Source organism: Brienomyrus brachyistius, unplaced genomic scaffold, assembly GCF_023856365.1.
Source record: "Brienomyrus brachyistius isolate T26 unplaced genomic scaffold, BBRACH_0.4 scaffold35, whole genome shotgun sequence".
Taxonomy (NCBI): domain Eukaryota; kingdom Metazoa; phylum Chordata; class Actinopteri; order Osteoglossiformes; family Mormyridae; genus Brienomyrus; species Brienomyrus brachyistius.
The window spans coordinates 2,433,824-2,456,705 of NW_026042310.1; the positions used below are offsets into that span (position 1 = coordinate 2,433,824).

The 22,882-nt window shown below is 46.5% G+C and overlaps 2 protein-coding genes and 3 non-coding genes across 6 annotated transcripts; 4 read left to right on the forward strand and 1 right to left on the reverse strand.

Moving 5' to 3' along the window:
• Positions 1 to 902: 902 nt before the first annotated feature.
• On the forward strand, positions 903 to 7,934 carry dkc1 (dyskeratosis congenita 1, dyskerin). The gene is made up of 15 exons (XM_048998007.1): positions 903 to 958; positions 1,786 to 1,847; positions 2,194 to 2,280; positions 2,524 to 2,615; positions 2,878 to 3,062; positions 3,175 to 3,239; positions 3,662 to 3,788; positions 4,536 to 4,666; positions 4,943 to 5,086; positions 5,718 to 5,838; positions 6,047 to 6,165; positions 6,275 to 6,378; positions 6,464 to 6,518; positions 6,929 to 7,087; positions 7,349 to 7,934. The coding sequence occupies exons 1-15, from the start codon at positions 943 to 945 to the stop codon at positions 7,415 to 7,417; spliced, it is 1,536 nt and encodes a 511-aa protein (XP_048853964.1). The 5' UTR covers positions 903 to 942; the 3' UTR covers positions 7,418 to 7,934.
• On the forward strand, positions 2,694 to 2,771 carry LOC125721922 (small nucleolar RNA SNORD83). Its single transcript, XR_007386006.1, has one exon. It is a non-coding gene; the product is annotated as a small nucleolar RNA SNORD83 (small nucleolar RNA).
• LOC125721918 (small nucleolar RNA SNORA36 family) lies at positions 4,709 to 4,844 on the forward strand. The gene has a single exon (XR_007386002.1). It is a non-coding gene; the product is annotated as a small nucleolar RNA SNORA36 family (small nucleolar RNA).
• LOC125721916 (small nucleolar RNA SNORD83) lies at positions 5,881 to 5,960 on the forward strand. Its single transcript, XR_007386000.1, has one exon. It is a non-coding gene; the product is annotated as a small nucleolar RNA SNORD83 (small nucleolar RNA).
• A 1,005-nt stretch (positions 7,935 to 8,939) lies between the features above and the next one.
• Positions 8,940 to 22,864, reverse strand: mpp1 (MAGUK p55 scaffold protein 1). Of its 2 annotated transcripts, none has more exons than XM_048997798.1 (12): positions 22,499 to 22,864; positions 13,939 to 14,064; positions 13,536 to 13,614; positions 13,320 to 13,405; positions 13,110 to 13,178; positions 11,389 to 11,585; positions 11,113 to 11,219; positions 10,698 to 10,778; positions 10,450 to 10,530; positions 10,154 to 10,356; positions 9,967 to 10,041; positions 8,940 to 9,872 (listed from the first exon to the last, which is right to left on the reverse strand). In XM_048997798.1, the coding sequence occupies exons 1-12, from the start codon at positions 22,619 to 22,621 to the stop codon at positions 9,696 to 9,698; spliced, it is 1,404 nt and encodes a 467-aa protein (XP_048853755.1). In that variant the 5' UTR covers positions 22,622 to 22,864; the 3' UTR covers positions 8,940 to 9,695. The 2 variants fall into 2 exon arrangements, with proteins under 2 accessions (XP_048853755.1, XP_048853756.1); XM_048997799.1 differs by having other exon boundaries at positions 13,110 to 13,174; positions 13,316 to 13,405.
• Positions 22,865 to 22,882: the final 18 nt, after the last annotated feature.

Genomic DNA, 22,882 nt, shown 5'->3' on the forward strand with positions numbered 1-22,882 from the left:
TCGACCTCTGGGTTATGGGCCCAGCACGCTTCCGCTGCGCCACTCTGCTTACCACGAGCAACGATTTTCCCTATACTCATAAAAATTGTGACATAGTAAAACCTAAACGTATGTCTCGAAAAAGAAACGTGTGGGGGGGGGGTTTACTAGTTATATTGATGAGCAAGGCAGTATTGGTCTGTTAATTAACTTTTTTTCTTGACAGATGTATCTTTAAGTATCACACAAGAAAACGTTTTATGAATAATTCGTTTTTCAATCACACATTGGCATTTTCACTTATTAGATATCAAAACTCCTAACAATTCACGTGCATATATATATAATTACTTTTGTCATTAATCGTTTTAGAGAGATGTTGGTTGTTTTAACCCCAATATACTATACGAATTGTGATATTATACCAGAAATAGAAATAACTTAATAATGCTGTCTGGGGGAATACGTGATGTAACACAAGGATTTTTTTCAGTAAATGCAATCATAAGTATCATTTTAATAAAATCGTGTATCACTGCCTTTTCAGTAATGGTCTCAGTACATATTTTAATTTTATTATTTTTAATACAAAAACACAATATATTGCAAGGCACGTATCAGCCATTCCCAATGAGAATGTCAACCCCCCCTCCCCCCCTGCCCTTCGCCCTCAATTAAAACTCTCAATGTCGATACCTGAATGTTATACAATTAGTCCACTTTTTCAGATTTGAACATTCAATTTAGCATTAATCTTTTGCGAAAACTGAAAGGAGATGAAAAGTACCAAGTCACCTTAAAATTATGCGAATACAAAGGATTAAATTATAGCAGTAGCCCACCGAGTGCCCCACGGCGACGCAAAACACAAGTATCGCGACATTTTCAGAATTGCTACTTTAAAAAAACTGCACATGCGCGCATTGGAACACGTGTGCTCTAGGAGGCAGTCGTGTAGTGAAGATGGCGGACGGAGAGAGTAAGTGTAATTCTAATGATCTTTTGTGAATCTCTTTAATTTAGTTCTTTCATTGGAGAAATTGTATAGTTGATCAGTAGACTAAATGCATATGCACCTTTATTTTCGAAAAAATAATTGGAAATATTTAATCTACCGCATGCGTAGTGAGGCTGTGCTGCGTCTGGAAATGACCGGCGTCCAAACTGTTTCAAAAGTATGTTTCTATGTTTATGATGAGGCTTTTTAGATACATTTTCTCCCTACTCGCAGTTGTGTTCGTGGAAGTCTTAGATGGATTTTGGCATTTCAGTTTACTTGTATCGGAACCAAATCAGTAATTCTCATTGCATGTAGTGAGATATGCGACAGTATTTATATTTTTACCGCTGCCAGAATACTTTCACTGTTGAGAATGACGTTCTTTGTTCAAACAAGTGTTCTACATTACACGAATATATTTAACAGGTGACTTAACCGGCTTCAGTAGTGCCAAGTCTTAGTTTCTGCACAGTTAATTTGGGGGGGTACATGTGGTGGAATTTGATATTTTTAATGAAAGTGTTCTTGGCCTAAATCTTGATTTATTTGTGTTTTAATAGCGGTATGAATTTTCTACGTGCTTCTACAAGCTTTTGAAAAGTCACCACGTGCTATTGGCGCCTACCGCGTGCTTGCGTCTGTGCACGTGGAGGTCGGCCGCGTGCCTCCACCCTTCTGTTCGTAGATACAATGGAGCGTCGCGGTTCGCGGTAGAAATAACGCTGCAACGTTGTTTCCATCTTGAAGATGTACGAGTTGCACAGCTTTAATGCAAACTAAATATGATATTACTCCTCTTTAACAAGTTTCTTCGGCCAAGAAGCAGAAGAAGAAGAAGGAAAAGAGAATATCTGATGAAGAAGTCGGGGTGAGACACATTTTGATATACCATTAGTGTTTGGAAATCATTGATTTGTTAGCGTGTATTCTGTAATAGTTTTACAGCTCTTATTGCTGTGAGGATGATCGTTAGCATGGCGTAATACTAATCAGTATAGAGTGTGCAGCGATTCCAGCCCCGAGTTTATTGCGTCTACCAGTTATCGAGTTTTTGGACATTAAATAATTTCATAATCATTTTAACACTGATGGGCATGTTAGCGTTTTTGTACCGGGTGTAACTGATGTTTGGAAAACTTAAGTGGAAGTTATGAGGTCGCGTTCCAAATACTGGTGATACTTTGGAATCTAATGCTTTGACTTTTAAAATGCAGGTTATTCAGGAGACTGGCGATTTTCTCATTAAACCCGAGTCCAGAGTTGCAAGCCTCGATACATCACAGTGGCCTTTGCTGCTCAAGGTAAACGGAATTTGTGTTTCCCGAATGCCTCTAAAAGACCTCTGGCCTGTAGGGGGCACTGTATGTAGGTGGTGAACTAGTTAAAGTCCTAGATAAACCAGAGCGGAACTGGGACTTGGCAATAGCCAGGACGAATGTAAACTACTGATCGCGTACAGCCTGTATGCATGGACTTTGAGTGCTTACGGGTTTTATGAGCCGGTGCATGAGCCTGTTAACGCTTATGTTTGTCTGTCCCTGCAGAACTTCGATAAACTCAATATAAGGACAACTCACTACACGCCTTTGCCAAATGGCTCGAACCCCTTGAAGAGGAACATCCAGGACTATGTCAGGTCGGCGTCTCTTACCGTCATAGGGCAGTTCCGTTTGTCCTTGTGAGTCCGTTTGGTTTAGTGGCCATTTTGGGTAAAGCCACATGATGATGGTGTAGATTACAGTAGCACTCTGTGCAAAGATGACCATCCATCTATCACCCCAGGCTGATGGCTTTTCGGGAGGAGGTGTCACTCCCCCCCCACCCCCCCCCCACCTCGTGGTCACTGGTCACAAGGCCGCTCTGAAATCACCTTAGCATCTCTTTGAACCTAACCGCAGGACGGGTTTCATCAACCTGGACAAACCGGCCAACCCGTCTTCGCATGAGGTGGTTGCCTGGATACGCCGCATCCTGCGAGTGGAGAAGACGGGCCACAGCGGCACCCTGGACCCCAAGGTGACAGGATGCCTCATCGTGTGCGTGGACAGGGCCACCCGGCTGGTCAAGTCCCAGCAGAGCGCAGGTATGGCCCCCCCCCCCGACCCATACATACGCATGTTCACCCAGTCTCACGCGTCCTGAACGCGCACAGTAAGAGCGGCCCCTCCTCACTACTCTTCGACTGTCCCTTTCAGGCAAAGAGTATGTGGGAATCGTTCGGCTGCACAATGCTCTAGAGAGCGAGCACCAACTCGCACGGGTAAGTCGCCCCTGCTAGTATCCGTACAGTGAGAATATCCTGCCAGGCATAGAAACTGCGCGCTAGAGTGACGTCCTCATGTATTTGGCGTGTGAGATGATGAGCATGTTTATCCATTCTCGGAGTCCTGCCGGCCCTCCCCTTCTCCGTGACCTTGAGGGTGACGGCTTCCTTTACCCCCACGCTGCCACCCTAGCGTTCTGCTGGTCTGGCTGGTACGGGGTGGGAAGGGTGGAACCGGAGGGCCTGGTGGCGGCAGGGATGAGCGACAACTCCTGATCACATGCCATAGGGGGCCTTATACTCGAGTGCTGGCAGCGTTTAGCTCAGCCGCTAGCGGCCAGTGCTACGCGGCCGGTGCTAGTAGATGCATCAGAACCATTGTGCACTTATTTCGGGAGTCTTGCTTTTCTTTCTTGCAGGCGCTTGAAACCCTGACGGGGGCACTGTTCCAGCGGCCCCCCCTCATCGCCGCAGTTAAGCGGCAGCTCAGGGTACGGACCATCTACGAAAGCAAGCTCATCGAGTATGACCCCGAGCGGAGATTAGGTGAGGGGCCGTCACCTGTTCAACCAGCGAATAATCAAAGTTAGCCTCTCGTACCCAGGCCCCTGCGTAAGTTGTAGCTCCTCCAGAATGTTACCCAGCTAAATGCTTTGCCTTCAATATCTTTCATTTTGGTTATTTCTGGGAAACAGCCATTATTGCAAACTTCGATTTTACGCAAAGTCCATGAAGCGCAGTCAAAAGCGGTAAATGCATACCCGATCCACATCTATCTGGCGGCTGGGGAGAGGGTGGTCTGGGTATCTCTCCTGAAGTTACCCCCGTGACCCGAACCCCAGACAAATGGATGGTGATGGATGGATGGATTAAATGCACAGAGAGTAGAATAGAATAGCAATGCTTTATTCCTCCCCATGGGAAAATTCCTTTCATCCTTTCGTTTATCTTATGTTGCACTCCATTGAGGCACACGTACGGGTGACGGAAAGCTCTGGGTCACGGTGCAGGGCCGGCCAGCTTCCAGCACCTCTAGAGGAACTGGATCTTAAGGGTCTTGCTCTGGGGCCCAACGGTGGCTCTGGGATTTGAACCAGCAACCTTCTGTTCATGGACTCTCTGCCCCCAAATATTACCTTTAATCAAACTTGATTTGTCTAATACTTGTAATGTGTCGTCCTGGATTCCGAGCATCTGTCCCAGAGCTGCGTACACACTCTGCCCTGAGCCTCTGCCCTGTGCCTTCTGTTGGTGTAAGCAGTAATCTGATATGTCTGTCCCCTCCGCTCCTAGGCATATTCTGGGTGAGCTGCGAGGCAGGCACCTACATCCGCACGCTGTGCGTCCACCTGGGGCTGTTGCTTGGCGTCGGGGGACAGATGCAGGAGCTGAGGAGGGTGCGCTCCGGGGTGCTGGGGGAGAAGGTGAGTGGTGCCCCCCCCCCCCAACTGGATACTGCATACTGTGGCCAAAGTGTTGAGTTCAGTTCTGGGCATCTTCCCCAGTCCTGGTAATTAAACTTTGGTATACAAAAGCAGCCGGGCGTTGAGTGTCATGCGGAATGGTCTTGGCCGCCTGTCCGGTCAACTCTGGCTGACAGATTTAGTGTCTAACGCTGTCATTGACCTTTTGAGGAGTTTGTCCGCCTCAGGGACCACCGTGTGTATCTAACGTAACACAAATAATTCCCCCTCGCGCAGGACAACCTGGTTACCATGCATGACGTGCTGGACGCCCAGTGGCAGTACGATCACAACAAAGACGAAACGTACCTGAGGAGGGCCATCCTCCCGCTGGAGAAACTGCTCACCTCCCACAAGCGGCTGGTCATGAAGGACAGCGCTGTGAGTGGCCCGGCTGCCTCCCGTGCCCAAGTTCTGATTGGTGGTGGGCGGGGCCTATAGTGTGCCTCCTATGGTGGCTCATCCATGTCGGAACTCAAGGGCGATTTAGTCACACGAGTTTCATATCTGCACTAGCAAGCAGGATTTACGGTAGCTACACGTTAAAACATTCACTTTTTTTAAATCATGGTCTAGTTTCATTAGAGGCCTTACTCTACTGTCAAGTAGATACTGCATACTGGCCTGGTCATCTTAGCCAATACAGGTGATATATTTTTGTCTGATATTACCGATAACCAGCTCCACAAATTTATAGTGAAACTGGTGACTACTTTTGGGTCTTGTGAATGTGTGCAGCAACCATGTGAATTAGCGTAGGCAGTGACTGCATCGAGATGCTAAGTGCTGGATGTGTCAACAGAATCTACTGGCTGATGATTCAATGCACTCACCTCCGGCTCATTTAGCTCTGGTGCTGGCAAAATCGATACATTGGGCTGGCAAAATCGATACATTGGGCTGATGCTGATATCCTGATTTCTAGCGATCTTCGGCCGATATGGCTCGCTTACGGGATATTCGGATTGTCTGTGTTGCTTGAGAACGCCAATAAACACGGCCTGCGTCACAGGTGAACGCCATCTGCTACGGTGCCAAAATCATGCTGCCAGGAGTCCTGCGCTACGAAGACGGCATCGAGGTGAACCAGGAGATCGTCGTGGTTACGACCAAAGGGGAAGCCATTTGCCTCGGTGAGTGACGAGGCCGTGTCGGGGGGGGGGCGGAGCCAGACAGCCACATGATGACGCGATAGCGATACCATTAGCACTCTGTGCAAAGATGACTGCCTATCTATCACCCTTGTCTGATGGCTGTACCCCCCCCCCAGGGTTGCTTGGCGACTGGCAGGAGTGGACATGTGTTTTGACCTCTTGTTTTAACTCCTCCCCCCAACCGCAGCGATAGCCCTGATGACGACGGCGGTGATCTCCACATGTGACCACGGCGTGGTGGCCAAGATCAAAAGAGTCATCATGGAGAGAGACACCTACCCCCGCAAGTGGGGCTTGGGGCCCAAGGTGGGCTTTGCTGACATTCTCCTTGTCCCCCCTCCCCCCCCGGCACTTGTGCCATCCATCCTCGACTGCAGACTTGGTGTGTGATCTCTTCCCCCTCCGCCCCCCTCAGGCCACCCAGAAGAAGATGATGATCCAGAAGGGCCTCCTGGACAAACACGGGAAGCCGAACGACAGCACGCCCTCGGAGTGGAAGCAGGGATATGTGGACTACAGGTACCGCCCCCGCCAGTGTGCGCCTCTGCTTTCCTCCCGAGCGAATTTGATGGGCCGTCTGACCGGCTTTTCTGCACACTTGCAGCACGTCGAAGTCAGCGGCGGTCGACGCGATCGGCTCGGTGGGACCGGCGGCCAAGGTGAGGATGGGCGGCGACCTGGTCCGGAACACCTAGGGGAGAGGTTTCTGAGCTCAGAAGGGTCACGGGCTGAAATACTGGCATGAGGAGATTTGCAGCAGGCAGTTATCCCTTCACCCGCCTGCTTGTGGCTTTGGAGGGAGTCAGCCTGCCAGATCGATGTGGACCCTCTGGTGCTTCGTGGCTTGTTTGCTGTAGCATGCCACCCACCGGCGTCCTCCACACCAGCTTCCTGTTTCACCGGTTCTTCTCTACTGCAGTTAAATAGCGTTTTTTTCCAACGCTATTTATCAGTTGACTGCCTCGATGGTATCTAGCTACTTGTGGTCGCGGCGCGTCGTCTCGGTGCTGCGCCTGCAGGCTTCGCTGTGACAAATTCTGAAACTGGTCCCTTTTTGCTGGTTTTTCAGCGGAAGCGCGAGGCTAGCGGCAGCGATGGCGGATGTCCGGAGGGCGCCTCGCCGCCCAAGGCCGACGGTGAGGCCAAGAAGGAGAAGAAGAAGAAAAAGAAGGAGAAGAAGCTGAAGCTGTCGGAGGCAGCAGACGAGGAGCCGGAGCCGGCTCCTGAGGTAGGCGGGGCTTAGAACCTCATCCAATCGGACGCTCCCTGGGGTGTTTACTTCAGCAGTCGGTTATCCCACCAGTGCCTTCTCTCGTGGCTCTGGTGGGAGTTAGGCTGCGACATTAGCGTGGGCGCCAGCACTTGGGTGTGTGACTCCGTCTCATTCCTGACACTGGTGCCCCCTACAGGTGCTTCCTGGTTGACACAAGGTGACCTCTAGGGGGCAGTATTGTTTCAGCTAACTTTTTTTTTTGGGGGGGATTCATAGGCTGAGGAGAGTGCAAAGAAGAAAAAGAAGAAGAAGAAACAGAAGGATGAGGCAGCGGAGTCTGAGTGATGTCACGGCTCCCGTCTGTGTGCGAGGCTCCCGGCGTGCGTGTGCCGTGTTACGTGTGGGCGGTCCGTACCAACAGCGACCCCTTGTGGGGATCCTGCTCTGCGTACAGTTCACCGGCCCCACATGGAGGAAATCTCTTCCCCCGCAATTCCCAACCCTTCCCGATGGCCAGAATGCATGTCAGTGTTGTTCGATTCAGGGCGGTGTAAAGTTTTAACCTTTTTAAAAGACGGTTTATTAAATCTGGCTAGTGTGGGGGGCAGGATTGTTTTTTTTTTTTTTTTTTTTTGTACTGTAAATATGGCTTGCTGTTATTAATCCAGTGTGAAGGCGAAATTGAGGTAAAATCCTGAACTTTTACACGTGGCTGTCTCTTCATTGAGTGACTGACTTTTTTTTTTTCGTTATGAAATGTTTTGTGGTCTTGTTTGGTTCCTCAGTCGTCAAATTCAAACTGAACTGTACCATTATTGTACCATATTAAATCTGTATTTACTTAAATCTGTTTGATTTGGTCTATAAGCCATGTTCACAAATCCATTATATATTGTATTGTTGTCCTTGGTTGTCAGTTTAAGTCAAACTTGTGTATGTATCGCTGCAGCAGGGAGCAGAGTGGGGGGTGGGCAATGTCATGAGGGGGGTTTATTGGGAGGGGGTATCTGATTAGTTACAAACCCCTCCCACTCAACAGTCGGCGCCTGGCTGCAGCGATATGCCACTCGGTTAATAACGGCTGGTGTGTGGGTCCGGTCTCATGGTGGGAAGGTCACTGGTTCACATCCCATGGCTGGCAGAGTGATTTCACCACTGAGCCCCTGATCAAGGCCCTTAACCCCCAATTGCTTGAGGGAACGATTTTTCGATTTGGGGGGGGGGAGCATTTGCTAAGTATTGTGCATGTTTCCGAAAAGCTGGAGATGCGTCCAGCCGTGTGACAATCCCACGTGTACTGCAACCGCCAACTTAGATTTCCTGTCCTGGTTTGTCATCACACCAAAACTGTATGTTTGCTCAGGTTAAAGGTTTATTTTTCACATATCCACCCCCCCCCCCCCCCCATTTTTTTATCATTGTTGTGGAAGCTTTTTTTTATGATTTTGTCTGAATCTCCAGTTTGTGATCCTCAAATCACATTGACCCAGGTCACCATGCTTTCTGTATTGTTACATCAGGAATTGGACTGTTTGTCTAAAATGTTTGGGAGCTTAATATTGCAATTGTAAAGGGGAAATCTGGGGGAGGTGGGATTAGATATTTCCTTCTGCACCTGCTCCTCCTGTGTAATAGGATAGTATACAATTGTGTAAGAAACTGCCTTTTCGCAGTCATTTTGAGTCGTGTCACGAAGGCGACACATGCAGCGTGTTCCAGCATTTTTCATGAAGTTCATGCCTTCATTTCCCATGAGTAGCCCACATGTGCTGTGCATGCTGGGAAATGTATGCCGAGAGCATTCAACAAGTTACTGCGTTTCATTACTGCTGCAGCAATCATGCAAAACAAGCAGCGATTCCAAGGTGGATTTTTGTCCTTTAATACATTAAAGAACCGGACAAACTCTGGCCAGGTATCCATTCCAATCATATTGTTTAACAGGGGCTAAACTTTGACTTAGAAAGTGGTAAACGCCACAGTTACATGGGTGTTTCGACTCGGGACAGGAGGTCTTAAACAAATTCAAAGTGCCTTTTCGCTTGAGGTATATATTCTACGTATGTTTCATGAGTTGAGATGCATTTACTATAAACACAACAAGCTGAACTGAAGTGTAAGATTCTGGGTACATGTAAATATTCTCACAGATAGCCCTGTAATGTTCCCGTCCACAAAGACAAAAGTGGGGAAAATCAACGTGAAGTAGGACAACCGAACTCTGCTGTGTTATTGACTCACAGTTGCGGTCCACGTCGCCTTTCAGACACGCCGAGTGGCCGTTCTCGGCGGACATCGTGAAAGCACCAGAACTTCAGGGTACCAGCTACGTGAGATCCACACCCTTGTGATACGCCGCAAACTGTGTGTCTGTAATGCGGCACTTTGGCTGTAAGAACCGGCACACTTCAGGATCTATTGCTCGACCATAAAGGGACGCTAACGTATAAAATTTTTAGACATTAATGATGGAGTGAGGTTGCTCTGAAGATAAAGGTCAAGATGGATGTGTGATATTATGGGGGGGGGGGAGTGTAAGTGGAGGTATTGCGACGCCTATAATTTCATACAAGGTTCTCAATTCTGATAGTAGGGCTGGGGGTCGGCGCTTGCAGATGAGGTGTTAGTAGACCCAGGACACGGGCACCCATTGCGGGGTCGATGTCGCCCGCTCTATGGCTTCCTCCACCCCTTTCACGCTCTCATCCACGTCGTTGTTCACCAGTATCAGGTCGAAGTAGTGCCTGTACATGCTGAGGATGGCGTCCGACTCCTTCTGGATCGTTTTCAGGGACTCGGACTGATAGGGATTGGGGGGGGGGGGGGGGGGGAATGGTCAGCTGTGCTGTCATGCTGGGGGGCTTTATTAAAAATACGTTAGAGCTCCAGCTCACCTGGTTTGCGCTGTCAGTGGGGGCGATGAACACCATGAGAGGGGCAAACTCTGCAGTACGGAGGAGTTTCAAGGTCTGCAAAAGAGTTTCGTACCATTTCACGGGCTTGTTTTCCTCACTCTCGCGCTTAATCCATGTAACACTGAAACAGTCGCAACGCACGCGTCCTTGGTTTGCAAACGGCTACCTGCGGCTCCACATCCAGCAGGGCGATCTTGTCCTGCTCGTGGATCTTCTGGATGGTCTCCAACTTGGTGCCGAACATGTTGCCCTGGAAGCTGCCGTACTCCAGGAGCTGGTTCCCTGTGATGCACTTGGTCATCTCGTCGTTGGAGATGAAGAAGTACTCCTTGCCATTTTCCTCGTCTTTCTTCTGAGGCCTGGTGGTATCTGCATTTACAGGGACGACAAGAAAAGGCTCACGAGAAGGCTCAGCTCGTCTTCTCGTGTAGCGTCATGACGGCACAGCCATACTCTACTCACGTGGTGCTGGGTACATGAATTTCTCAGGATATTTGGTCAGCAATGACTTTTTAATGTGGCTTCTTCCCACACCGGCTGCCCCTATAAAGATGAACAGGAAAGTTCACTGTCTTCTGATTGGACAAACACAGTAACAGTACTACCACCCTAGAGGAATGACCGCTCTCTCGTGATTGGATCACGCAGTGTCAGGTGCCGCCTTATTCGCTGAAGGTGCAGGAGTCACTGCTGTGAATTCCTGAGCTTACCGATCAATACTAAGGTCTTCCTCTTGAAGGCAGGCAGCTGTACCACCTCTTCATAGGAAATGACATCCAGCTGGTCAAAAACTGGGAGACAGAGAGATGTGCACACGCACGTGGTGAAGTAGGTAGACAAAAGGTACAAAAAGTCTCCGAATGATGCCGTTTTGGGGGAATTTTATCGAATCTCTACTTCGTTTAAAGACTCGACGACAAACCTGAACCGGCCTTGTCAGAGGACCTAGGTGGCGACTGATGAAACCCTTAATTAAAAGGGGCTTCGTCGCCAACATACATTCACCCCCCCCCCCGCCCCCAATCCTTCCACACAGCCTTTTATATAGCTAGATATGTCACAGAAGATTCCGGGGGAAAGATGACACTGCAGCAGTGACATGAAGAGAGGGAGATGCTTGCTCACCAGAGCTGTGCTTGGCGAGATACTTGTCTTTGCACTTCTTCTTCTTGCCAAAAGGACTACAGGATTGGCTTCCTGCGGTGGCCACTTTGGTTTTACTGGCCACACGCCTTGGGGGGGGGGGGGGGGGGGGGGGTATGGAGAGGAATAAAGGGAAAAAAGGGTAGGATGGGTTTTTAGAGAGAAAGTGAAAGGACAAAATGTGGGGTAATCCTGGGGGAATCCCTCACTGGTGCCTGAGCATTTATTGTAAGCAAACGCCTCTGGTTTGGATCGTACCATTCCTGGAGCTCCGGGGAGGGGATGAGTCCTGCAAAGTCGGCCACCGAGCTTTCCACTCGCCCTTGCCACCAGTTTGGGTCCTGCTTGTTGATGATTTGTATGACGTCACCGGTTTTGAACTTCAGCCCCGCCTCTTTGCAAGGAATGAGGTCATCCTTGGCTGGATCGTAGTCAAACTGAGCCCTGATGTACATCTGTGGAAATGGCAGGCATCACTGCTGTGAGGAGCCCAGCTAGTGATCTTACAGAGAATTCCGGAATGGTAAGTTTATCTTCTGCAGTATTTTCACATGGAAGATAAATCCAAGGGTGACACTGAAGAACTTCACACTGAACAAAAGCAGATTTGTTTTAAAGATTCTGCTTTAAAAAAAAAAAAAACATCAAATTAAATGAAAGTTGGGGACAAGAGAAAAGAAAAATCTGCAGGCATAAAGAAATTTTAGGATCTTGGTTAGTGGAAACGAACATTTTTCGATCCTTTATTTCCAGCCATTGTTAATCCATGTGGTTTTTGCCTTTAATACAGTTTACCAGAGAGCCAATGGCACAAATCATTTCCCTGGATCCTGATTAGCGGGCTTTTAATCACATTACTGCTGCCAGAGCAATGATTTGGCTGGAAGAAAAGAAGTTTCAAAAGATAATTATTCCAAGATCAAGAGACCAGTGACGGAACATGAATAAGAGTTTGGTAAACATTGCCATCACTTACCACACTGCCAACGGCACTTATTTTTGTAGCGCTAATAGTTTTGAAAAACTCAATTTTTGTTTCTAAAACGCGTTTTTTTTTTTTTTTTTTTGTTTCACTAAATTTTAAATACTAACATCAGATCCATGATGAGGTTTTTTTATATATATACACTGACAGATGCGAGTTCGGTCAAAAATGCGTTTAAAAGCGGTTTACAATGTGGGTTGTCGTTACGCAGTTTGGCCAGCTGATGGCAGAATGAAACACGCCTCCTCGTGTTTCCATTCACACTAGAAAAATCTAAAAAGAATTCTCTACGGAAGGTAGTAGTGGAATCTAATGATCGAATAGTCACCTGCTTCATTCATTTGGCTTAGAGGAAGACCGGCCTGACAAAGAACAAATTTTTGTTTAAATGGAGTGATTTTTGTTCAAGAGAAAGCAAGGCTGCTGACTACATAGGAATAATTAAAAAAAAAATCATACATCTCTCTGCTTAATTTTCAAGCATGTTTGAGCTATTCCAAGTGCTTACTAAGCACATATATTAAATAAGATGAACACTAGTTACCTTAAAATGTGAGCAACAGGGTTCAGATTACAGAAAAATGTATAGGCAATGTTAGACAGTATTATGCCGATACTTCTATATCCATCCATTGATCCATCCACTCTCTGTACCCACTTGCCATATGCAAGACCCTTTCACAAATCCTGTGGGGTGCCAACCCATCGCATTTCACGTACATTTTCATGCCAAATTTTGCTCATTACTCATGCACATTTCACTATGATCGAAACGAGCATGACACACTGAGAGAGAGAGATAAATAAAAGCCTGATTTCAGATCAGACTTCTTTTGGAATATGTAGCACATGCTTGAAAATTATTTTTCTTGTACTGCTCGCATTTAGAATTCCATTCCAGACAAGGACTGTCCTAACGTCGTGTTGATTGGGCAACTAAATCTAATCATTCGATTAATATCATGCGCCGGTTTTTAGGATTATAGGACGTTACCTCACAGGTAAGTAAGCGGGATTGCTGCTTGGGAATAATCTTCAGAGTCACCACGCCATTTGTGTCTTTCTGCAATGGATGAATTTCAAACAGATTCACTTCGGCACGTTTTCAAACAGGCTGGACAATTTTATCTGATGGAATATGTGGAAATTTAGGCAAATTTAGTTATTTTAGGATGCCCCTCCCAACCCAAAAGTGCAGACTTGCCAGGATCTTTTGAAGTTGGTCGACTGACTGGTTGGCGACACTCTGTCCGTTGATCTCTGCTATCTCATCCCCTTCATGCAGTGACCCTGAGTGAAGACACGATGGGGAACCAATCAGTGTTGAGCTATGAATGTCACGGTGACATAAAAGACCGGGACCAACAATGAGCGATGATAAGAAAGACCGGCGTCACTGTGAAGGCATCCAACACGCTACCTTGTCTGTGCACCATCCCCCCGTGCAGTATTCTTGCGACTGTGCATCTCTGTTTTTCGTTTAACTTTAGCGTTACACCCTTCAAGTAGAGAAAGACAAAAGCAATGGATCGTTAAGTATAAAGAACACAAAAGGTCAAATTTACATCCCATGTGGAACATTCACATTTATCCTGCAGTTGGTATTACTTTAATCTGTGAGTTTTCACAGCTAAAATTATATATAGAAATAATGCATCATCTGTTATTATGGTAACACTTAAAGTTGTCATCTATAACGCATTATACCTTCACAATGCATTAAAACAGCTGGTATAAGAATTGATGTTTTTGAGGTTTTGTCTCCCCCTATGTGTGAATCAGGTGTATTGCTTGTGCCTGACGGGGCCCCCTTGGCCGTTTACCATGGGCTCTGAGGGATTTTTCTCGAAGGCCACCTCGCGCATGGTGCTCTCCTCTTTGCCATTCATCAGGCTGCCGTTGGCGTACACCTCTTCACTCTTGGAGTCGTGCATCTGCGCCGTCGCTGCCTGCGAAGGACACACTGCCACGTTAAGTCACTGAACACAGTAGCGTCCGCTAAGAAAAAAAAAGAATTCAAAAGATATAACCCATTAAGGGGGCGGCATGGTGGTGCAGTGGTTAGCACTGTTGCCTCACACCTCTGTGACCCGGGTTCGAGTCTCCGCCTGGGTCACATGTGAAACTGCCCATAGGTGTGCATACGTGAGTGACTGGTGTGTGAATGTGCCCTCGATGTCAATGTGCTCTGGGTTGTTCCCTGCCTAATGCCCATAGTGTCATGCCCGGCTCGTCCGCTCCTCGTGTGTGCCCCTGCTTACCCACGTGTGCTTCCCCGATTGTACCCAGCTGTGTCTAGTTACTTTGATCAGTCCTGTGTATTTAAGTCCTGGTCTTGCTTGTCCCCCCTGTCCGTCATTGTAGTTTGTTGTGGTCTGATGCTTCCTGCTGCCCGTTTGGTGTTCCCCGTTCTCAGACCCAATTAAAACCCTAGTTTTGCCCCGTATCTGCCCTGTTTGCCTGTTCCTTACCCGCCTACCCGCACGATCGCTGCTGTGCCTGCCCGCGATCGTGACACATTGCTTCCAGGATAGGCTCCGGACCCCCCGCGACCCAGTAGGATAAGCGGTTTGGAAAATGGATGGATGGATAACCCATTAAGCTCATGTAAAGCCTGTCAGAGCCAATAAATTTAACGAGGAAATTCAAGGACATAAAAAAAATAAAATTTGCTTCCACATTCAGAATGTTCATTTTTCCGTAAAAATTATAAAAATTTTTTGCCTACGGTTATTAACATTTCCGCTTAAAAACTTCCCAGAGGATAGCTAGGCAGCAGGTACACGTACGTTAATAAGCCAGATTTCCATTCAGGGATGAGCTGTTATGTACACAGTCATTTTTTAACGTGAATACGACTCGGATCTTTAAAAGCTTTTATTTTTTTGACATTTGTGTCTCCCCGCAGCCATGTTTAATTAGGAGTTTTAACATATGCTGTGGGTTAAACATTAATCCCACATTTTTAACACCTCATTAGACTGTGACAACTTAGGCCAGTGGCCTGTGCCTGGCATGCGACGTTGCTATGGAGACCGGAGGCGGCTACAGCGCCAGGCCCCATGTCATCGCTTATACAAAAATAAAGGGGCCCCCGTAAAGCTTAAAAACCCCCATTATGTCAGTAAACGGCATCCCTTAACGTTGGGCCAGCTGTGCGGTTTCGGGCCAAGCGGGTCTGTGTGAAGGCATTTCACGGGCAGCGATATTTTTAGACTGATTCATACAACAGGGCAGAATGTAAACGTTACACATCTAGCGGGTTAAGGGCCTTGCTGAAGGACCCGCAGGTGTGCCGAGGTCGGGCTCGAACCGGCGACCTTCCAACCACGGGCGCAGAGGCTTAGCCCACCGAGCCACGTGCTGCCCTCAGGAGATAAAACATGGATTAATATGGGAATATGAGAGGAGAAATGAGATCGTGACCCACACAAAAGGAAAGCAGCTATACAAGATAGGGTGCAGGTCCATTACACAGGAAATCAATACCTGTATGTGAAAAGAAAAATATCCGTACGCCTGTGATAATGGACGGACAAAAGGCTGTTTCTGCTACCCTGATGATACGTATCAGTCGGTCCTGCACATTTCTGCAAAACACCACACACTGAACTGAACTGGAACGAATAACAGAATTATACACAAAAAAATAAAGGTCCCAGATTCACGCACAGTGGTTGTTACTTCATTATGACTAACACCTTGGTATACAGGCCTGCTTTGTAGTGTAATTTCCTTTGTTATGAGTAATGTGGTTTGAAGGGAAACAGAAGCTGTGAATTCAGGGTGAGAAGCGCGGACGTCGATTCCGCAGCTCGCAGAAGACTCCGGAAAATACCCTCTGAGGCGCACGCAGTCCTCGTCTGTCGGCAGAGGAAGGCCGGGCTGCTGCTGTTTTACTGCACGTCCTAAAGCCTTTTGCATGGAAGTAGCTTTTTGCATAGTCAGCAAATCCAAAAGAGCGGGAGCGGTTTTCACGGCGATTCGGCGCCCTTGACGTCACGGACTGCGGCGTGCCGATGTGAAAGAGGAATTTACAGCCCTTATCTCAGCTGTTTGCTAAAGGACACTTGCACGCATTTTAAATCACCTGCAAGTATCTACAAAAGGCATAATACATAGAGTGCGTATTTCTGTTTTTATCTCTGGAGGTGTCACAATGCCTGATACGGATTCCAGGTTCCCCAAATGAGAGGCTGGTTGTCTGCTTCCTGGGTGAACGGCATTCTGGGATTCCCGTCTGTTGCCATCGTGCCCTAGAATGACCCGCGTTCCACTCTGTCACGTGGCTGGCCTGGTTGCTGCTTATAAAAGGGCTTTATGGGGCACCGGCTGTAACCGGGCTTTTCAGCGAGTCAGGCTTATCGCCACACCCTGCAGTTCACAACCGGCAGGACTTAACCGGCTTAAAAACGGCCCAGGTTATTTCACCAAGGCAATTCTGATCATTCTGACCAAGGGTACAACAGCCTGGTTCACCTTTAGACTTCAGCAGACAACCTCCGAATTATGAGGCCACGTTTTCCACCCGATATACCCATGCTGTTATGCTCCTAGGGGTTTATTCCAGGAGATCATTTGGTCTTGTATACCAGAATAATGAATACAGACACTCGATTCACATGACAAACACAAGACATGTTACCATCGAGTTAAAAATATGCTCCATACTAGAACTTTAAAAGATGTTTCATTCAGGGAGGGGAGCAGTGCTGACGTCTTTTGTTATCTTTGACATATCCATAACATGTTTAACCAACCATCTTGGAAATTAGACGTGTGTATATCATGTATATCAATTTACATCTCCACTGAAACATTTCGTGCCCGTATCTTGTTACGAAACAAAAGGTTATTCGCTGAATGACCTTGGTTACATAATTTCTTTTGGGATAAAGTTAGCCTTCTGTCTATGATATGGGATTTAACAGGACAAGAACAAATTTATAAGTATATCTTAGTGCACTTATACCGAACTAATCTGTGGGTCAGCATCTCCAGATCAGGGGAGGAAGCAGGCACATACACAATCTAATATTCATGCCAGGGGAAATTTTCAGAGGTGAATCATCTTTGCCAGGTAGCCCAAGTACAAATCGGATTAACCGTCTCCTGGACTCTTTAACGTAAATCTTTCCATTTTGACTCACTAAACCCATGTCACACTGGTCAGATTCATCTCTAGCACTGGCTATTTAGCACGCCGACAGTCAAGTACGGTCCGGGGATGCGTTAAACTATCTGACCCAATTAACCTTCTTAACAGAGAGACAGAAATAGACCCTCAGATCAAAATAAAAAAAACATGCCTTCTTGATACGGGTCTTTACATCTTTACGTGATGACGGGTCACGTGTGTATCGGTCTGTTTTCTGTTCCTGTCAGGTTTATGCTCCGGCTGGTTAGTCTTGCCGTCGAGTAAATAACAGGACAGGAGAAAAACACACTAAAGGCAGAGTCTCCCCCTGCTTACCTCTGACATTCCGCAATGCACCCAGATATAAAACTGTCGCTTTGCACAGACGAGGCGACTTGTGCGTATTGGCCTTCCCACACAGAAAGATTCCGCAAAATCTCAAAGACCAGGCCCATGTGGACAGGCCAGTGACAGCTCGGCAGCCTTGGCGAGTCAGAGGAGAATGGGGCTTGGTTTTCACCCTGCAACTTCATGATCTTCCTTCACGGTACAGAGATTTTCATCAATGTATGAACCCACACTGTGTGAAAAATTACTGTGGGATATCAAGCCTTTGCGGAGAACCATCTCTTCAGCATGCACTCATCGCTTTCTTTTTCCGTTTTCATATAAAAGATGACAGATATTTAATACAGTCATGCAATAATGTTTATCTATGCTGACGAATCAATTTCTTTGAAAAATAATGGCACGGACCAGACTACCCGCTGTCACTCTCATTCATCTGTCTTTTCCACTCGTCATCGGACCAGAGAGCAAAAACGGGGAAGTTTCAAGTTTGTCGGCGTGATTTGCTGATTTTGCAAGTCAGGCAAAGTGCCCCCAGAATCAGACTGCTGCTCCCTTAGTGACTGGAGTGGAGAAAGAGGAATAAAGGATTAAGCACTTAAACGATTACTCAATTAATCTTCACCGCCGTGCTTCTGGGAATTTTCTATGGTCTCTCAATCGACTGAGAAAAAAAACACGTGTGTGTGTGTGTGTGTGGGGGGGGGGGGGCGGTAGACAGGTCATAACTGTGATCTTCAGCACCAAATCCTCCAACCCTGACCCCTACTTCCAGTACAACTTCTTGGAAAAAAACAGAAATTTACTTATCTCTTAACAAAAACCACATCCTTGCCTTAGCAGTTAAGGTCCTTGGCTAATAGCCACGTTTTGGGCACGAAATAAGGAAATTACCACTTTATAACCTTGGTCCTGTTCCACATTATACAGCAACATGAGAAGCAGCTGCTGGTAGCTGACACTGGAAAAGCAAAAGCAAAAGAATATTTAAAAATCTGCCAGAAGATAGCAATAAATCCAGAATTATAGAAACAAATTGTACCCAAACTAATTTCAAACCAAAATTTAAATAAATACTCTACGTGGGCAAAATAGATTTCAAAATACTGCTCTTGGAATAACTCTGGGTATGCGTGGAAAGAAATCAGATAAGATTCAGATAAACAGCTGAAAGTGCGCTGTAAGAAGGCAGAGAAGGAGCGATGCAGGGCGTTATCAGACAGGCAAGGACACAATTATAGGTACAGGACGCGCAGAACTGCTGGTCCTGACCCTGACCCGGGCCGACCCGAGGGGTGGGGGGACGTCACATGTCGGTAGGAAGTCAGACGTCAGTCTAAAGGTCTGTTTGCGCTGTCAGGATAATGAGTATCTTGTCACTGGAAAAATAATGCACGTGTCAGCTAAAGTATAGTCTAGCGAAGCATTTATTTTCCTTTTTGGCAAGTTAGGAATGTGCGCATGCGTCGCTGCACGACCAAAAGGCGACGGCAATGGTCGTGTTAACCTTGCTTTATAAATGAGCTCGCATTCGTCAAGGACTGCAAAACGTGTACAGACGGACCTCCGTATATGAAAATATGCTAAATGTGTAATGTAAAGTATCCTCCGGGGTAGATGTGGGATCCTTTAAAGTGAACCGCGTGAGCGAAATGCGTGCGATTTTACGGTAATTATCTGAGAAATCCGAAGGAGCATCTGCTCATGTATGAAAACAAGGGAAGGCCGCAGATGGTGTGAGATACAAGGGGTGTCCCCTGTATTACAGACTGAAATTAAAAGCAGAAGGCACTTAATTTAAAAAACCGGAAAAGAATTTCTCTCGCAGACTGTTCGTCTAACTTTTTGTTCTTCTGAAGAGCAAATCGACTCCGGGTTCAGGATCGGATAGATACATGTCCTGGAACAAACTGCCAAGAAATGGCATCCCTGATGATGAAGAAGCGCAGTTGCTGTTCCGAAATTATTCTCGCACCTCATGAAAGTTACACTTCCCGTTTCTGGGTTTCCAGACAGCAAGGCTGTCATATGAGTAACCGAAAAAGGCGCAAATTGGGATAATTCTGTGTCAATGAACCCCCCTCCATAAAAATTCAACTTAAAAAGACCAAGAAACATAAGTAAGTTGCTTCAATAATAGAATATAGAGTTTGGTCAGATTACAAAGTTAAAGGAAAAAATGCACTCGAGGCTACAATTTAATTGGAACCAGCTTGTATTTGCTTGACAATAACATTTGTCTCCTGCCTGCAATTTGAAAGACAGGTTCTTCTACAGCAGGTTGGTGCCTGTAGCTGGGTACGTATTTGGACATACTAGTATACTAGACTCATATTAGTTGCTTCAGAACCATTTTATTTTTAACAAATCATGTTAAAGCATTATGCCGCATAACTCAAATAAGTATCTCTCCAACAAAAACTTATTACGCTTTAATCAAAAAGTGATAATACACATTACAGAAGATAGAGAAATATGAACAACACACTAAAGTCATGCCTTGTTAAACTCCGGTTACGGCTGCTCCTTTTCGGCCCAACCCCCCAGTCCCTAATGGCGAGGCATTGTCTTGGTCGTATCCAGAGGGTAAAAAAACACTCTGAGCGTGTATTGATCCGTGCTGGAGCTGCAGGGTCATGCCAGTTAATCAGCAGCAGGAAAAAACGCCCAAGAATTAGCCTGTCTGCGGAACAATAAGGGGCGATGAGCAAAAAATAAAGAGAAGCGTCAGAAAACACTTCGTGTTGATGGGCTGTACGAAAGGCACACGTCAGTCAATTTGGCCAGAAGGCACGTGGGGAGGTTTAGGTAAAACCTGAGGAAGCGGTGCTTCTGGAGATCGGTGAGCAACAGGAAAGCCGTTAGCAGAACCTAGAACATGGGCTCTGTGCTTAATCGTTATTTTAGGTGTTCGCTCAGATCGGCCTGTAGAGGGAGAACCGACAAAGGAGAAAGTTTGGGGAATTTTGGGGGAATATAATACGAATCCATTACTTGCCCCCCCTTTTTAACCTGCTGCATGTTCGGACAAACCCCCCCCCCCCCCCCCCCCCCCAAAGAAAAAAAACAGACGAGGCCAAAGACATTTGAAGAAGGCTGCTTGTATTTTATGTGAAAGGATTAATCCACTGCAGTACATGACTCAGAGCGTGCCTGCAAGGGTGTGATTTCTGATAGGTTCGCAATCCAGAAGTGAAGAACAGCCTAGAATCCACATGCCCCATACACGCAAAAATCCCAGAGGATTAGCCCCCACACACTACCAGGGAAGTCCCATAAATCTAGCTAGACAGCAGCGTATTCAAAAACACGTGGCATTAAATTTGACGTTTGCGAGTGCTGGCTTTAAAACGAACAGCTCGCGACCTTCGTAAGCGTACCGAAGGGTGACTGTAATATGTATTATAGCTGAACTCGTTCAGCTCGTCTGAACCGTCAAGTTGGAAAGAACAATTAAATGGTGTGTAATGAGGTGTGTAAAAACTCATTTACGGCTCTTATCCTTAACAGGACACATGTCTGTTGTCTGATTTAGTGAAATCAGATTCGACGTCAACCTGAAGCTTCTGAATGGCCTTTCTGAATGGTGTTTCAATTTGAGAGGAGGTTTAGGGGCAAATTTCACACAACCCCACATAAGGCTCTTTCTTTTTTGCATCTCCATCCAGGACGAACCCGATCACTTAATGCTTTTCTTCCGTCTTTTCACTTCTGAGCAGAACACAAAAAGGTTAGTGCCTCGTTTGCTTGTTGGCAGTGCCGTCAAGGCTCTCATTCTAGAAGACCACCTCCCTCTGACACAAGAGAATCCCATCAGCGCAGCCTCTTGTTTGATTACTCAATGGCCATTCAAGTCAGGTAAATCTTTCAGAACAAGGCCCCATTGTATGTTCTGTCTACAACGTTAAAGTCCCTGACGGGTCAAGGCTCGCTAGAAAAACGCCAAACGCCCCAATTTTTCTTAAAAACCCTTGTTAAAAAGCACATGCTGTTGATCTTCTAGCTTGGGTCCCACTTCAACAGCTAGGTTTTTATAAAAAAAAGGGAAATACCGAAATTTTGAAGGGATTTAATGTCCCCGGTTGGTAAAGATCAGGCCGAAACAGTATCACCTCCTAATATTCAACAAATAAGACTATCACTGTTAACTGTGCTTCAGTGTATGTATGCATTACATGACAAATCAAACGACAAATTTAAATTACACAAGATAATAAGACCAGATTTTCGAATTATTGTTTTTTTTTTTTTTTTTTTTTACAAATCCTTGGTCATGTTAATATTACATTCAGAATATGGAATGATACCATTACAAGTTATATAATGATTTGTTGTAGATTCACATTACATATTGCATCAGTGATTTCGGGACCGAGTGTGCTTTGGAGCGTTAGTTTCGCAACTTGACGTGTTTACCAGTTTCTGTTATTAGCTATTAAAAACCATTAACAACAAACGCTACAATACAGGCTGACAACATGTAAACTACCGCTGTCCCCAGCAACATTTCACGTTGAGACAAATTGCAGCGGTCAAAATACACGATTAGTGAAGAGCAGGCTTTTAAAAATAGCGCAAGTGACTTATTGCATAAAAGTTCACAGTGGCATTACAGCGATGATCCCCAACTGGGTAGTACCAGAATAAACCAGCGCATTCTGATCCGGTCCGCCGCAGAGCTTTTTACGCATCGGCGTCTCAGCAAAACGCTTCTGAGATTCCAGTAAAAAGCCAACGATCGATAAATACAAATGCCGATATATACATATGTTTAATGATACATCTGTATACTGCCTGAGACATAAGTACGCTGACTGACACGTATGTAAACACGGTTAACACTACGGATGTAACGGATCGAGTATGTGGAATAAAAACCCGGTCCACGATCGTCCTACCTTTTCGGCTTTGGGTTTGTTTTGCAGCAGCTGTTGCAGGTAGAGATCGGAGAGGGCTGTCCGCAAGCTGTTGACCTGTTCAAATACGGCCGCCGGTTCGTTTTTATTGGATTTTAAAGTCATCGCGACTGGTTTGTCAACAAAATAACTCGCTAAAGCAGGGGGGGCAGGTGGGGGGTTGATTTTGCCCTTCTACAAGCTCCTCACGGAAACTAACCAGGCGTCAAAGGACCGATAAAGTGGCCCGGCAGTTTGATAAAACGCAGTCCCGGGTTAAAGTCCCTATGCTCGGGGGAGATCGGCGGCACCCGGCACTGACCAAACACAGCTGACAAAGCACATAAACACACAGTGATGATGGGGGGGGGTGTATTGCAGCTTCCT

Coding starts and splice junctions, on each gene's coding strand:
- dkc1 (XM_048998007.1), top strand. Junction 3,063..3,174: donor CAAGTCCCAGCAGAGCGCAG/GTATGGCCCCCC, acceptor TGTCCCTTTCAG/GCAAAGAGTATGTGGGAATC. Junction 4,667..4,942: donor CCGGGGTGCTGGGGGAGAAG/GTGAGTGGTGCC, acceptor CCCCTCGCGCAG/GACAACCTGGTTACCATGCA.
- mpp1 (XM_048997798.1), bottom strand. CDS start 22,621: ATGACTTTAAAATCCAATAAAAACGAACCGGCGGCCGTATTTGAACAG. Junction 14,065..22,498: donor ACAAACCCAAAGCCGAAAAG/GTAGGACGATCG, acceptor TGTCCTTCGCAG/GCAGCGACGGCGCAGATGCA. Junction 11,220..11,388: donor TCCCCGGAGCTCCAGGAATG/GTACGATCCAAA, acceptor CCCCCCCCCAAG/GCGTGTGGCCAGTAAAACCA.